Raw genomic sequence first — 18,037 nt, forward strand, 5'->3', positions numbered from 1 at the left:
AATGTACCTTTTAATTGGACTGAAGAATGTGAACATGATTTTCAATTGGTGAAGGAGGAAATGATGTCAGAGAATATACTATGCCATTTTGACCCACACTTACCACTCATTCTAGCAACAGATGCTAGTCAATCTGGAATTTCGGCAATTCTTTCTCATGTGTTTCCGGATGGAAACGAAAGACCTGTTGCATTTGCTTCCAAAACACTATCACAAACACAAAAACAGTACAGTGTCATACAAAAAGAAGCCCTGGCAATTTATTTTGGAGTTAAACACTTTTACCAATACCTTTATGGACGTCATTTCACCCTAGTTACAGACCACAAACCCCTGGTATCTATATTTGGACCGAAAAATGGAATACCACTTATGGCCGCAACAAGACTACAACATTATGCTATATTCCTTCAGGCATTTTCATTTGACATAAAGTATAAATCAACCAAAGACAATGTTAATGCTGATGCACTTTCAAGACTACCTAAAAATGTTGAAGAAGCTGCTGTTATTGACTCAGCCGATGTTCATGAAATAGAACAAATCTACACTTTACCTGTCACAGCTGAAGAAATAGCAAAAAATACACAATCTGATCCAGATCTTAGAGATATTTATCAATCACTAATCAGAGGGGAGCCAATCCATCACCCGATGTCTTCTAACGAACAAGAATGGTCAATTCAGCTTGGATGCTTATTAAAAGGGAATCGTGTCGTGATTCCCAAACAACTTCGTGCAAGAATTTTGAAAGAACTTCATGAGGCTCATGTGGGTATAGTTCGCATGAAGGGACTAGCTCGTTCGTATGTTTGGTGGCCTAAAATTGATGCAGACATTGAGAATATGACCTTAAACTGTTTGGGATGTCAACGAGTACAGCATGAATCACCCAAAGCACCAGTTCACCATTGGGAATATCCTTCAAGGCCTATGCAAAGAATTCATGTTGATTTTGCTGGACCATTTTATGGCCATTATTTTCTCCTAATTGTGGATGCCTACAGTAAATGGCCAGAAATTGTAACACTTACAACCATAAATTCACATAAAACTATTGAGGCTTTGCGTAAATTCTTCGGCTCCTTTGGAATCCCTGACATATTAGTGTCAGACAACGGAAGGCAATTTGTTTCATTAGAGTTTGAAAAATTTCTTAAATCAAATGGAATTAGACACAAGAGATCAGCACCTTACCATCCTGCTACTAATGGTCAAGTAGAACGCTATGTGCAAGACTTGAAAGATACCATCAGAGCCATGCACTTTGAGGAAGGCTCTATCGAAATAAAACTGCAGAGATATTTAATGGCCTATCGAAGAGCTCCACATAGTACTACAGGACAATCTCCTTCACATCTCTTTATTGGACGTCAAATTCGATCAAGACTTGACTTATTGTATCCTGATTTGTCACAAAAAATGAACCAGAAGTTTGACACAGACTGTGACAGGCAAAAGTCCTTTAAAGCTCAAGACCGTGACAGGCAAAAGTCCTTTAAAGCTCAAGACCGTGACAGGCAAAAGTCCTTTAAAGCTCAAGACCCTGTCGCCTACCGCCTCTATGGAACCTGCAACAAATGGGGGTTTGGAAAGATCAACAAAAAAGAAGGACCAAGAAATTATGAAATAACCACAAGCAGTGGCCCAATCAGACGACATCAAGACCAAATTAGACGCTCAGGGAGGGACTTGTGTGAATTTTCATTAAGGAATGAGCAAAATCAAGTATTCATACCAACAAATTTTGGAGAAGTCAGAGAGGAACCAACCGAAAACCACGCAACAAATTATCACAACATTAATCCAGAGGCCAATGATCCCAACATACCAGATGATCCAGAGACCAGTAACAACATGCCAGATGTTCCAGTGGCACCAGAGACCAGTAACAACATGTCAGATGTTCCAGTGGCACCAGAGACCAGTAACAACAGAGAGGAACCAACCGAAAACCACGCAACAAATTATCACAACATTAATCCAGAGGCCAATGATCCCAACATACCAGATGATCCAGAGACCAGTAACAACATGTCAGATGTTCCAGTGGCACCAGAGACCAGTAACAACATGTCAGATGTTCCAGTGGCACCAGAGACCAGTAACAACATGTCAGATGTTCCAGTGGCACCAGCTTCCGCTATGACAGTGAGACGATCAAAACGGACACATAAACCCGTCGATAGACTTAACTTATGAAACTCACTAAGAAGGGGAGGTGTTACATCCTAAATGTCTATCTTTACTTATTTACTTAAATTTATTCTATAACTATTATCAGCTGGTTATAATGTTTACATGTTCACTTTGTTTTTAATATGTGTTGAATAAAGTTGGTTAAAATTGTACCTTGATAAATACATTTATTATTTGTTCTAAATACATACAGAACAGACATTCTTTAGTTTAATTTAAGCATAGTTTTAGCAAAACACAATAACTAAATTTACCTAAATATACATATAAAAAACAATGTGATGTGCAAGTTATGTTAAGTTAATCACATGTTAAGCAGTTCAAATTTATTTAAAATAGCCTCCAAATTCATACAAAACATCTATAGGGATTGTAATTTTCATACTGTTTCCATGAAAACATATCAATAACATTATTTTCATAACTGAGACGAAAAATCCAAAGCAGAGCCGGAGTTGATACAGCAACGGTTATAGAATTTTTGTTCTATAATCATTGACAGTTTTAGAATAAATAATCCATGATAAAAGGTTAGATTAAAATAAACCTACCTCATAGTTATGGAAAATATTATATTTAACTTCTTTGCATCAGCTGTCTGAAATTGTGAAATATGCAATTTAGCAGTTCTTCTTGTTTACATTGAATTGAAGCAAATGTAAACAAACATTGTTAGTGTTCTAATCGCAGTCATGGAGACCAATCAATATTTACTTTTAAAATCCTCACCTCAGAACTGTAAAAGCCAAAGGGGCAAAGCCTACGGTCAGTATCGAAATGTGAATAGTCCTATAATGGTCCTTGGTATGTTAGCTATATTTTTGTAAAATTTAAGCTTAGTTGGTTCAGTAGTTTTTGCACCTATTAGTAATACACATACAGACACCATTAGATTTTTATATAGAAGTATAGATTGCCAAACTTAGCATAAGCGTTGACATGAGTCAAATACAATTACAGTATACACTAATATGAGACACACATGGACAAAAAAATGAAACCTCTAACTAAAAAAATCTTACTTAAAACTGCATGGACACTATAAAACGCTCCCCCAGTAAATAACTGTCTTAAGTTCCCTCCCAAAACTTGTCTTGGACATACCTTAGGGCAGCCAGGCAACCTATTGTAAAGCTTGATAGCAGAGTGGCAAATATTTATTTCAAAAAAGTAGTCCCGTGCATTGGAATAGGAAGATTTGGTCTTTGACTGAACTAGTAAATTGATTGTTTCTAGGTTAAAGAAAAAAATACCTATACAGGGAAATGTAAAAAAGCCATATTTAAAAAATGTTTCCCAACAAGACTGATATCTTTAGTCCAACTGTCTTTAATCTGAAGATAATTCTAACTAATTCCGTTAATAAATGATATAAATAAATACACAATTTTGAAGTGTGAATATATATTTAGTATCAGTCTTTCCAGATCCCCAATCGGTAGAAGCAGCTGAGAAGGATAACTTACTTACCTTAGCCTTATGATATGAAAAATGTAAATGTGAGTCAATGTACAGTATAGATACCTTAGACACATAAAAGTAAGGAAAATTATGACAATATTTCTAAAAAAACCTTGAATGACTTGAAGGTCGTTTATGTAAAAGATATCAATATCTTACTAAGCGGTAAGTTTATCCTTAGAAACAAGAAACAGTTTTTCAAAGCCGAAGAAATTTAAATGCAAAGATCAAACAAGTAAGATGTATTTTTAGCAGTTATCTAGAGCAGGGCTACTGATTAAGGGGGCATTAGTTTGTAATAAAATGGGAAAAGGAGGAGGCAATGTCAAAGAGACTAGGGTTGAGTGCCAAGTGGTTCACCCTTGTAAGCAGTTCAGTGAAGGTAGCCAAACATATAAACACCATCTGTCCCCAACTCTGAATCTGCAGAAACTTTGCACCATAACAGATGTTCAATAACTGATTGTATTCTACACTTTACAATGAGTAAACTACACCTGTCTTCTGCTCTGAATCTGCAGAAACTTTGCACTATAACAGATGTTCAATAACTGATTGTATTCTACACTTTACAATGAGTAAACTACACCTGTCTCCTGCTCTGAATCTGCAGAAACTTTGCACTATAACAGATGTTCAATAACAGATTGTATTCTACACTTTACAATGAGTAAACTACACCCGTCTCCAGCTCTAAATCTGCAGAAACTTTGCACTATAACAGATGTTCAATAACAGATTGTATTCTACACTTTACAATGAGTAAACTACACCTGTCTTCTGCTCTGAATCTGCAGAAACTTTGCACTATAACAGATGTTCAATAACTGATTGTATTCTACACTTTACAATGAGTAAACTACATCTGTCTTCTGCTCTGAATCTGCAGAAACTTTGCACTAAAACAGATGTTCAATAACTGATTGTATTCTACATTTTACAATGAGTAAACTACACCCGACTCCAGCTCTGAATCTGCAGAAACTTTGCACTACAACAGATGTTCAATAACTGATTGTATTCTACACTTTACAATGAGTAAACTACACCCGTCTCCAGCTCTGAATCTGCAGAAACGTTTCACTATAATAGATGTTACACACCTTTTTAAGGCTCTATTTCAAACACTACATTTAACACTACACTTAAGTTTGTCAGGTTAAGTGTAAGAGAGGGCCATGTGGCCCTAACTTTGCCTGGTAAAATAAAGAATTTTTCATTTCATTTCATTTCATTTCATTTCATTTTTTACATTTAGAGGACAAAATGAAGATTTCACATCTGTTATGTAGCAAATAAAAACAACCATAAGATTTCATAATAAATTATTAGTTTTTCTGTTGAAATGTAATATTTTGTCTGTGTGCACCAAAGAAGTATTTTATTTATAGTTGGTTTATTATATTTCAGTGACCAAGCAAGAATTATTTTAATAAATACTTTTTTATGACCCAATAACATTACTCTAAGATGGGATCAAGTTTGTGAACCCACTGAAGTTTTAGGTTATAGATCTCACCCAAACACTAATTAGTTGCTCAAAATAGAATGTACTCCTTGAACTATAAATATTGACTAGCCGTTTTATTTTAGATTAAGTATTTTAGCCCCATTTTAATAGATATTATGCTTCTATCCACAACATCACCACTTTTATTGTATCTTTCCATAAAATTGGGTTTGAAATGTGTATTAGCAAATTACCCTATAGGGAAGTTGCTATTACTGTAGGTGGCACAGTAGGACCTGGAGCCGGGACCGATATACTTTTTCATTTTGATGTCCCTAGATACCAAAAACACTATTCATTCAAATTTTTATATATGTATATAATATATACGTCTGTGAACGCGATAACTTGAGTAATTTTTGTCCGATTTTGATGAAATTTGGTTTAAAGGTGTAAGGCGGGATAAACTTGAATGAGTTTGTGAACTAGTATGATCGGACAAGGGGAATAGGGTTTTACGGGGGTTATATAAAAATGGAGTAAAAATTTGTCCTATCAAAACAAAAAAATTCCTAATTTCTCTGTAGACCATTTTAAAGACCTGAAAAAAAAACAAATAATCTAGTATACTAGTAGTATCTAGTATAGTAGTAGTGTTTTTGTATGGTAATTGGTTACGGAGAAAATACAAAAAATTTAAAATTCCCATGTTATTCTTATGGAGAATATTTCAAAATGTTGTAGTTGACTTGTTTATGGAAATATTTTGATCAAACTTTATTTATTTTATACTAAGCTACTAATATTTTACTAAAAACACACTTTATTAGCCTCCCTGTAGCAGCAAACCTAGGCACTTGTTAAACCAAATTTTATTTAAATAGATTTAATTTAAAATCAATTTGGGCAAATGGAAATTTGCTTTGTCTGCAGGTTTGCTGTGGCAGGGGTATTTTTTATTCATATGTGACACAGCTGGTTGCTGTAATTGTCTAAGCTATTATAAACTTACTCTTACTCCCAGGGCCATTTATATCGGAAGTGATATTTAGCCGCAACAACAAATCTTTACCACTCTATCTAGTCTTCTACATCTTTCTTCACTGCTCCAATTCTTTCCATATCCGCCTTCATTGCTTCCACTACCTCTGCTTATGTCTTCCCGTTCTATCAGGATTGCCCTTTGCCCTTGAATCTTTTTTCCAGTTTGGTATTCCTGAGACCTTCTCAGTACATGTATTGCCATCTGATTGTTGGAAACTTAATTTCTTTGATTATTCCTGTGCTGTTGTAAAGTTATCTTATCTATCCATTGTGTCTTCTTCTCCAATCCCCTTGTTAATGTATAGGTCCATTGATTTTTTGACGTACTTCATCTTAAAATACTATTAGTTTCTTTTATTTTCAATTTATTATACAAGTTTCTGATCCATATAGGAGAGCTGGGCATTTTATTGTTTTGTGTAGCTTGAGTTTTGTTTTTGGGACAGGAATTTGGATAAAAGCAATTGATTACATGCACGATTCTTTGCATAAATTATTCGACTTTGTATTTCTAGTTTATCAGTATTTTAATTTCATATTACTACCCACTTGAATATGTAAAACTGTTGAGAATAGCAATGCATGTCCTTCAATTTCTATGGGTTAGTTTCCGTTATAATAATTTCTTGTTAACTTAGTTTAGTAAAGTTTTGTACTTAGCTTTAGAATAATTTATTTTTAACCGACTTTTTCTGCCTCTCTTAAAATTTTTTAGATGAAGTCTTATGATCCACTAGTTTTTCTGCAATTACAACATCACCTGCAAAGGCTACTGCAAGGCTGCTAGTAGGCCTACTGGAGTAGGCTACTAGAAATTGTTTTGTGTTAGTATTTTTGGGGTACGAGAACTTAGTTGTATTAGTATTTCAGAGATACTTGGAATTGTTTTGTATTAGATTAGTATTAGGAATTCTGGGTTGTGGAGTTTTGAATCCAGAATCTCCAAACATCTCTTTTAGTCACCAAAAATTATCATTAAAAATTTCAGTTATATCTTGTTGATGTGACCAAAAATAAAACATCCTAGAGTATCAAAAAGCATGTACATAATAAACAGAATATTAGGTTTAAGCTAATTAACATAGTGGTATTATACATTTTTAAAGAAATTGGAATTTAAGCATAAACTTAACATTTCAACACCGAACTAAAAATATGTTGACTCCCCTCTGACAGACTTTGACATCCCAGTTAAGCTAAAGTTACACCCATGGTTACAGTAAATGAACATTAGAGTTTAACAGTTTGAGCAGTAAACAGGTTGTAGTCGTAAATCTGCAGAGGGAGAGGGGTGTTTACGTAGGGAGACTGTTGGCTGACGGCCAGTTCTATATGTGCAGGGCCCCGAGCCACTGGACACGGCGCGCGCGAGACTCTCTGTTGACACGCTGAGCGACCACTTCACAGCTAGAGTGACGGGTGTGCGGGAACTGCGTGACGATTGGGAGCGACGTCTGGACGCGGACCGGCACAGCGCGCAACGCTGGACCAACAATATGGCCGACTCTGAGAAGGTGAGTGATTAGACATTAATTTCTATAAATGTATGTTTTTACTGTATATTATCAAGAGTTAGTTTGAAAAAATCTTATCTTTGATTTGATTTTATTTTTCTGACAGATACAATTTGGTTGTTCTAAAGGTTCATTGGTTTTTATTTATTGTTCAATATTTTAGGTATTTTTGTTTTGTTCTATTTTATTAGTGTATTTCATCCCTCTTCAATATGTCTACACTCATACTGTAAACATTTAATCTCTAAGACAGTAAATATGGTAATCTTGTAAATGTTTACAATATGAGTGTAGATATAATTGTTTTGAAAAGATGCATTTAGATATTTCTGTGCATCAGAACCAACATTTAAAATGGTAATCAAGAAGATTTTTATTTTACACCATAACATCTGCAAAACCATTTCGGTCTGTGCTACAACGCTATTTTTCACCACACTATACTATTTTACCACTATTCACCACAATAATAATGCACACTAACAGTAAACACAACTACAACTTTTAGGTTAGGCTGTGAAGGAATAATTTGAGGAATCAGCAAAAATAATAATAAATAGTTGCTATGCAGTGATGACAAAAAAAATTAACTCTATTGCAATGCTATGGATACTGATTGTGTATTAGATGATTTTCGGCCCTAGGGATGTAAAAACCTGCACGGTAACATGACAGCTGTCATGGACAGCAATACGTAGCTTTCGGCCTTCAACAAACATTTGTAAAACGGCTAAAAACATCGTAGTGTGATGATTTCTTTTTTGTTCCCAGTTTCTACCTTAAATATTATTTCTAGATAGGGCCAAAACCTTGCTTTGAAATGTATTGTTTTTTATTTACTTTTTAATAACACAACTATTTTTAATTCAACTTTATTCATTTGTCATGCCAATTTATGATTTCATTCATTTCAGTGTAAAAGTAACTTAAATACTATTACTGCATAATAGCTGTTGTGTTGGTTACTTTAAATAATTGCAAGAGTGATTTTAATCAAATGTTACATACATACATAGGCATTAAAGATTTTGGATTGTTCCCTAAAATCATCTTATTGTCATATACTATACTTAAAATTAGTCTTAAATTCCATAAAGTCATTAATTAATAAACTAATTAATTAATTTAATTAATTAATTAATTAAATTAATTTAGCTATTTAATTAATTGTAAATGGCATTGCCGTGGAAAATAAAAATGAAATGAAATGAAATGAAATTAAAGCCTCAAACTGAAATATTTGTGTTGGGCGCTAAAATATCAGACATATAAATAGGTACACCAAATGATTTATGTTGATATCCATCAAGTAAAACTTAACTAGTCCTAATATATTTTTTGTAAATAAAATATACATTTTTGGGGAAAAATTTTTTCAAAGCCCCGCCAGGAGGGGATAAAAAATATCTTGTTTCAAAATTAAAATTAAGTTGAAAGTTTTTTTTTTAAATATTATATTAAATTTTTTTTCTAAAAATATGATTTTATAAAATCAAACAATATACCTAACTACAAAATTCATTAATGGCATGTTAGCAGCAATTATTATAAATTATGTTATTTCAAAGTGATATTTTTCTTCAGTCTTTTGTTTTCCAGGTTTTTCTTTAAACAAACTATAACATTAAATACAGAATACAATAATATACTAAAACAAATAACAGAGCAGTCATGGATTTTTAAGGACTAAAATTTATCAATTTATAAACTATGAAAAAATTAACAGTTATAAGCATGGCATTTTTGCAGTAGTAAACAACTGTCTCATTGTTTGTGTCTGATCTACTCAGGAAAGATTACTCTTTCAAATTTTACATACTAGAGGTCGTCCAGTAGTTGAAAACACGACAAAAAATATGTAATGATCAGACTTCTCTATTTTCCCCCAGGCTGTGAATAAAACATCTGATTGGAATTTCTTCCATTTGTTTTGATTTTCTGTTTATATTTCTTTGTTATTTCGTCACCAGCATGGCAACCCATAAGCCCATACTAATTTAAAACAATTTTAAATTCATTCTTTGTTATTATTTTTGAGCTATTTTAGTTTCTAAAGGGATACTGTACATCTACAGGAAAATATCTTTCTAACAGGAGGTGTGTATTTTCCCTGCAATGCACACAAGCTGAGAAAAAAGTTTTCAAGAAACATGCTTGCCTATTAATATACTCATCCTCACATTAAAACATTAGTATTTTCAATTCAAGTGTTTTAAAGGTTCTTAAATATGTTTAAAGAGGCGATCTTGACATCCAAAATGTCTATGAGTTCCAATACTAATTTAAAAAGTGTAGTTAAATTTTAATGTCATTTAGCACAGGTTTTATACATCTTAAACATTTAATTTCATGAAAACCAAACACATAACATGTTCAATTTGAATGGAAAAGTTACATGCATTTGGTAACGTTTGAGATTTATTTTGGGCGTTGAGACTGATTTGAGATAATTAAAGCTGGATGATAGCCAGTCTGCTACTAACAGAGAAACCGCCTCTCGCCTCGACCCACTGTTTGAAAGAAGTCATTAAACAATGAAGGTTATTTCTGGGCCTGTAAATCTGGTCTGCATCTGTGTGAGGGAAGAGACAGGAGGCAGGAGGGGGATAGTTGGGTAGTTACAGTCTTATCCATGGGTAGTTACCTAGCTTTATGACTTGTTTTAGTCTCTCTCAAGTTTATTTCTTGCTTTGCCAGCCTCAATTAGTATTCGATTACAGAGTTTGATTTGTCAATTTTTTGCATTGTCATGAATTCACCGCAATGTGAGATTAAAACTTTTTAGTCTAGGTTTGGTTTTTTCTATGAAATATATTTTAATTATTATTCTTTATAGATGAAAGAAAGCCGTCATATTGCTGGTGTTTGATAAATACAAATATTCCTGTTGCAGCTAACCTGGAGACCAATTGAATTTTTAGCTTTATTTTTAGTAAAACAAGTCTAATAATATAAAAAATTCAAATTTTTATTCTCGCCCATTGTAGCCTGAACATTCGCTTAATGCCTTCTTAGGTTTAATGCTACAAAGAACACAAAATAGTTGTGCCAAAATTTAAAAATCTAGGAAATTATTAATTATTTTATATTCTAAGAAATACCAACAAGTAACTTGCAGCAATTACTATAGCCTAGTTATTAAAATATAATTTTAATACTATTAATAAATGGGAGAAAATTTACTGCCGTCAAATTTTACTGTACAAAATTGTACTTTTAAGTTGGTTTTATGGTAGAAAAATATTTTTAAATTATTTAAATTTTAGCAAAAAAAAAACAATAAACCAGTCTTAAGGGTGTCAAAATAACCTTCCCATTGTCGGATAACGCTGGTTTTTATTTACTTACTGCTAAGTAAGATTTTGATTTACGCATTTGATTTATAAAAAAAATAATATTTACATCTATTTATGAGAGAGTTATTAGTCTAAGGACCCATATATAACAATTTTAACAGCCTTTTGGATTCTGTGGACCCTACCACCATTACATCCAGAGATCCCAGATCTTGCAATGAAGACCAAAATGTAATAAATATGAGAAAATTGGCTATACAAAATCTAAGATTCAAATTTTATTCATCTTCTACATTACTATAAAATAGGTTAAATAAATACAATTGCAGAATGAGAATAAAGGACAAAACATGAGGTCCATAAGGTACAGCTTTGAATGTATTTACTTAAAGGGAGACAATGGACCCGTAAAATTGAAATTATTACCTGCATAATATGAGATGCAGCTGGTGGGACAACAACCATCCCGATCATTAAGGACCATGTGGCCATGTGTACTACTTTCCTCCATAGTAAATATAGACCACACCAGACACTCATTCAGACGATGTCGGAAATTCACATACCTTTTCTGTTAATGCAAATTCAACTAGGCCTAGTATAGTCTTCACCAACAGCTGAAGCAGAATATGGACACATTTGAGTATAGCGTATAGCCAATAAAATGGTTGTCATTTACTCAAGACAGTTTTTTAGGGATATTACAAAAATATATACTAAATCAACTTAAAAACATCAACCTAACACTACTGTTAGTCATTTGAGGGATTACTTTCAGACATTTACCAGCGTGATTTATAAAAAGATTTTTTAGAGACATTTTAGGATCTGGAATCTGATCCTGTTCTCAGATGAGAAAGGGTTTGAAACATAACAAGATGGGAATAAGATCTGACACCATTCAGCGTACATAGGTACATATTACGAATAAAGAAATATTTGATTTGATTGATATGACTGGACATGTAATCAAAAGAACTGCTGGGGCATTGGTTGGGTGAAAACCGCAAAGACTCTTTCTGGACGTCCTTAAAAGAGGTGGGAAGAAGTGAAAAGGATATGGTCAAGATGAGAGTTGTTGAAGAAGATGCTGCCAGGACCTTAAGAAGTGGAGGCAGATTGTTGGTAGGCCAAATAACATGGCCATGGAAGTAAGTAAGTCTCCAAATACTTGGTCTGACATTACAGTGTGCTTTGCTTGTTACAGACAGTGGACTGGGTAAGTAAGCTGGATGGTCAGCTGTACCCAGTGTTGGGAGAGTCTGTCAACTCAGCCAAGGCTACAGTCAGAGACCTGGAGACTTCCAGAGATAGAGTCTTGTCAGAGGTGAAGAGAGCTCAGGGCGAGGTACAGCTACGGATCTCTACTGCTGATGAAATACTGGCACAAGGTTAGTGTCTCTAGAGGTCTTAGAAACTGCCTATTAATTTGCTTGAAATATATAACAAAATGTGCTTTGATTTGCAAAACACGCTGAGCTATTTTAATATGTTTTGCTCAAATTTTAAACCCACTAAGGGCAGATTGATAGCATTTTTTTGAATTTCCCCAACGACTTTTTTGTCTGCATTGAATCTGTCGATATATCAATTATTTAAGATGGGGACGCCACTAGGTGCCTATTTTAATCCAAATATGAGTGAAGGATGAGTGTAGTGTCTTGAAACTACTTTGGCAGATCTTTTTTCACATCTGTTGTAACATTTAGCAGCATATGTTTCAGACAGAAGCTGGTTTAATATCTCCTTAGTTAAACATTTATGTAGAACAGTTTGCGGTAGGAACTCTGTCGAACTCTGTTGTATGTTACCCTGAGCATAAATATTTGAACACAAGAGCTCAATGTAGTTTCTCTTCTTGACATCATAATGTCTTTTGTCACAGAACAAATAATGTTTGGCAAACAGACAAAAAGGTTATTTTTAAATTTCCCAATAATTATTTTTATCTATATAAATAAAATTAGAGTTTTGTCTGTACATTGCTCAGAATCATACATTTTTAGGTTATTTTTACGTTTTATACATTAAAGAAGCCGAAACAAGTCTCATCTAAATTTCTGTCTGTCTGTCTGTCTGACACACTCAAGATGGCATTTTACGCAATCTTCTCCAGGAAAACGAGAGTACCTATCAAGACCCATTCCATTCCATTTCGTTTTGTCATGAGAGCAAGAAACTCCCTGACTGCTAACCCGGTACCTATAATTAAACATACCCGGGCTATCAAGACCCAAGTCATTTTAATGTATTCACTGGATTGGCGAGAGTGTCTTTAGCCATTAAAATATGGTCTCACTACTTTGTAATTAAAATTACGGCCGTTCAAAAATGCAGTTTTGTGCGATTTTTTTCAAGTTTTCTTCCAATTTGTATCACATAATCATCTATGAAACAACGAACAGCTGTTCGGATCAAGATTATTTTTTCTAGCTGTCACTGAAATGTTTACAAATGTTGTTTACAAACACCACAACCATTTCCGATCACGTTTTGAAGGCAAATCCCATCCAAGTGAGATTAAAAACGTGTTTATTACATAAAGGATTTAATTAATCGCTAGTGGAATAATATAGTGTAACCGTAAATTAAATAACTAGGCATCATCCAGGTCAGGAACCAGAAATATAAGTACAAAATTGTTTTGGAGTTTTGATAACCAGAAAGAAGACATTGAATCAAGATTGAATCAGTGTTGTATACGGCTGGGAAACTTAAATTTACTAATGTCCGTCGCCAATAGCTTAGAAACAATGTTCCACTCATTGACGGCTCTTCAATGGCGGTTGTGTAAAGTGTAAAGCAAAAAATTATAACTGCAGTGGGTGATTGTACCAGAGGTTTACGGATGATGCTGAACTCGATTTTCCAATGTGTCACTTTCTGTTCCTACCATTGACTATATAAAGTCAATAGTTCCTACTCACCGTGTGATGCAATCGCTGGACCATACAGCCAATAGGCCCATAGCCCTTCTCTTGGGTACGTGTGGTACGTATGCTTACCCAATTATTTATAACAACCCTTTCGACAACGATCCTTGATACCGGTACTTTTCCATAGAATACACGGCCTACCTAGGTACTTAAGAAATAAAATTATAAACGTCCAAAAACCCAACGTTGTGTGATTTTTGTCACATTTCCTTATAATGTTAATATATATACCAGCAACCATTGTTTAGAGAATACGTAATCTATTAAATAACAGAAAGTTATGTTGTATAAGGTTTTTTTTTCAAACTGACACCGATAAGTTTACATTAAGAGTTGTGTACAAATAAAGCAATTAATGGGAAATAACTTTGATTGCCGATAACTTTTTACAAGAAAATCCAAAACCAAGAGATCAATAACCTTGATTAACGCATATAATTGGTCGGCTGTACTACAGTTCTTAACTGTAAACGTTGGTTTTTGGTACGGTACTGGTTCTTTTCCTTTTAACCTTTAGTAGCAGCAAGAATCATTTTTACGTACCAACACATCACAGTAATTTACAAATTAGTTATCGTTGGTGTTGCACCTTATTTATTACAGGCGTAGGCCTATTCAATTTAACTGATGTCTTAACTGTATAATTTTTGCTTTTTCTGTCTGGAATCCAAAATGTTATGCTAAGAAAACTATAACGCATTTTAGCAAAACATTTATTCAGCAAACCATCATGAATCGTTCAAACACTTTGAACGTTGTTTATGTATCAATAGTTCGTGGCCTATTTTGGTAATTTTTATTACAAATTACCAATCTAAATCGTCTATAGTAGGCCTACTGTACTTCATTTCATATAGTAAACCGATTCAGATAGCATTTCAACAGAATTTTGAGTCATCTCCGGTCCAAGCAAATATAAATTGTTATGATCAAATTTTATGGCATTAACAAAGATTTCAAGTACTAATTTTATATGTACCTTTTTATGCTTAAAGCGTAGCAGATTCCCTAATTAAGTTCGGTATTTTTGTGTGTATGTATGATGGTAACGCATTAATGTCCTTGTTTCTCAATGTTTCACGGAAAGGACAAGAGCGCCTTGATAATGAAAATGTCAACCCGAATAAAGTGTTAAATTAAGAGGTTGAGGTAGTACCTTAAATACTTTTAACCATTATGTTATCGTCCTTTAAATTCTGAACAAAATTGTACAAATCCCATTTCCGTATATTTACTCTCACCGCTTACGCATGATAAAGGTTGTTGACAAACTTATGGGAGAAAGTATGTGTCAGAATGCTGATACCGTTTATTTAGTCATTGGATATAACATATGGACCAACAAGATCCGGGTGACATTTAATTGCGAAGCATTAGTTTTGACTTGAAACTGTCAGATACTGTATTTGCGAAGGAATAGTTTTGTCAGCATATCTGAAAGTATGCAAACCAACTGCTGAGCTTTATATAAGAAGGTTTTAACTGACTATGATAAGATCCCCGTGCGTAGAACGGGCACACAGCTAGTCATAATTATTTCATTCTATCAAATTCTGTTGATGTTCAGGTGGTGTTGATCAGAGAGACAGTGAAGTACTCAGTCAGTTGAAGGCACTGCAAGACAGATTACAGCAAGTAGTGACGGACTACCAAGTTTTGGTGCAGATGTTTGTAACCTTTTTCAAGAACCTTTCAGAGGTGAGTGTACAACTTATTCTACTTTCATAACCTTAATTTACTTTGCTATGAAGACAGTCGTAAAAAATAAACAATGTTAAAAATCATTAGTGATGAACAATTGTGGCAACATCAGGTTAAATTTGTAAAATTTGTCTAGCTGTAAGGCCTGGTTGATTTGGCTCACATAAGGTTACAGAATTTGGTACCATGTAAACTACCACCAGTAGTCTAGGGAATTCAGTCGGTTAGTTATTGTGTGCCAAAGAGTGAAGAATCAGAATAAAGACTGCAGTTACATCCCCATAATCACAATCAAATTAATTAATTGAACAAAGTTTTGGCTTTTATTGTAAAACTTTCAATGGGGCTGACTGACTATCACACAATGACCTAGCCAATCTTGCATTCAACCTCATGTTGTCAATGATTGGCTGTAAAGATGCTCGTTTGTAAATAATCAGACTTTTTACAAGTTTTTTGGGGTACTCGGCTGAAATCAACCTCTATTATCACCAGCAATATAAATGGAACCATTTCTGAGTTTTCTTTTTACTGTGGCAACAGAGTAAAACCCATGCAATTCATGGTTATGCAATGGTAAATAGTATGACTGTACCTGTACCTATGCAGTTGTTTGCTTTTGTGGCTTTTAACAGGTGCAAAATAACAATTCGAGAAATGTTTTTGTTGTTTTTTGCCTCCTGATCGCAATAATAATTTGATAGCCAAATTACTCTTTACAGCAAAACTAATCCCAAACAAATCACATATTGCAAACAATGGACCTTAATTGACCATCTTTAACTTATATGGTATAGCCCAAGTGGTAAAGCTTGTCATTCCTAAATAATTCCAATTTGCACATTTCAGTTGGAGCACACAGTGCAAGGACTGGAGGGCCAGTATGATAGTCTGCTGAAGACTTCTTCATCCACAACACTGGCTGATGTGGAGAAGGCACTGAGGGAACATGATGCGTCAAGACAAGCCATCCAGGAACTGTTCAAGTTTGCTCAAACAGAGAGCCAACAGCTGATAGCTAGGATACGACAACAGGCAAGTGAAATGTATTTGACTAATTTGTCTTTTAAGTTGTTTGAAAATAGTTTTTTGAATTAGTTCAGAAATACACAATGTATATTTCACTTTTAGTTTTCAAGCATGTAAAATCCACTCTGGATAATTCTTTATTGTATACAATACCAGCGGAGTTTAAGATGAAAATTTTCAATGTTCTGCAGCACTGCTACCTTTGATTGATGCTCTGAATCTAAGTCAGCAAACCCATACTCATCCAGCATGTACATTTCACTGTGCCCTACTTTCAAAGTACGAGGGCTGTCTATAAATTGAGGTCTATCCTTCAAGCTCACATATAGCCAAGCGAGAGGTAGTTAAAATATGAGGCTGACATTGTGTTATTTACTTCAGACACTACTCTTTTGCCACTTTTACCTTTATGGGACAATTAGTCTCGTCATAGTTTAGGTCTATTCAAAAACTTTGAGAAAAAAACACTCTTCTGCCAAGTATAAAACTTGTTCTGTGGAAGCATACTTAGTTTTAAGAATATTTCAATTTTATATTTCATACTGTACAAAGTTGTAAAACTGTATAATTTGTCATCAGGAGCCAGACAGAGCTGCGGATAGAGATACAGAGCAAGTGGCGCGTACCCTGGAGAGTCTACGGTCTGCGTGGGAGCGAGCCTGGGCGCAGCACCGGATGGCGCTGGAGTCTCAGCAGCAACTGGCACAGTTTGACTGCGACTTGGGTCACATCCATGGCAACCTGGACGAGCTGGGTCAGCAGCTGGCCAAGGTCAAGGGTCAGTACGGCGAGAACTTGGCTGCAGCTAAGGCGACCTCACTGGCCTTCCACTACTTCGAGAAAACAATTGAGGTGAGTAGAGCATCAGAGTATATTAAAGATCCCAAAATGTTGTGAAAACTTTGTTTATACTATTCGTAATATAAAATGTACAATAATCTGTTAGATAATGTACATCAGACTCACAGAGAACTTGCACATTGCATCAACTTTTACAAAACCATCTACCATATAGGCCTACTTTAGGTGCAGTGGCGTACTGTTATTGTTGGGGGCCTGGGGCGGCTTAGATGAGAGGGCCTTTTTTACATACATTACAAGTGAAATAATAAATACCATAGTAGGCCTACCCTGTTTAAAGTCATTTTATGATTAAAATTATTTAAACAGGGGTGTTTATTAAAAAAGTAACCCTAAACAGTGATTAGAACTAAAAAGAAATATATGCTTTTAATGTATTTTGTATCACTGATTAAATGAGCCTACTTAAACTATTAAATATGTAATCTATTTTTGTATTTGAAAAAAATTTAATGATGCTAAATTAAATTTTCCTTTAAGTTTTTAACATTTTAAGTTTTTATGAGTTGGAGATTCGAAATAAGCACGAGCACTCCAAGAAGTAAC

General features: G+C 34.3%; 1 protein-coding gene across 3 annotated transcripts in view; it reads left to right on the forward strand.

Annotated features, from left to right (window-relative positions):
* LOC128994753 (muscle M-line assembly protein unc-89) overlaps window positions 1-18,037 on the forward strand; it is a 101,476-nt gene that overhangs the window by 25,550 nt on the left and 57,889 nt on the right. For all 3 annotated transcript variants that reach the window (XM_054419514.1, XM_054419515.1, XM_054419516.1), the window contains exons 12-16: window positions 7,495-7,668; window positions 12,172-12,355; window positions 15,468-15,598; window positions 16,451-16,636; window positions 17,210-17,482. In XM_054419514.1, coding sequence (XP_054275489.1) covers window positions 7,495-7,668; window positions 12,172-12,355; window positions 15,468-15,598; window positions 16,451-16,636; window positions 17,210-17,482 — 948 coding nt within the window. The remainder of the gene's footprint in view (window positions 1-7,494; window positions 7,669-12,171; window positions 12,356-15,467; window positions 15,599-16,450; window positions 16,637-17,209; window positions 17,483-18,037) is intronic.

The sequence above is a fragment of the Macrosteles quadrilineatus genome, unplaced genomic scaffold (genome assembly GCF_028750875.1).
Source record: "Macrosteles quadrilineatus isolate MER2022 unplaced genomic scaffold, UCM_ALF_1.0 Scaffold_5__1_contigs__length_97177068, whole genome shotgun sequence".
Classification (NCBI taxonomy): Eukaryota; Metazoa; Arthropoda; class Insecta; order Hemiptera; family Cicadellidae; genus Macrosteles; species Macrosteles quadrilineatus.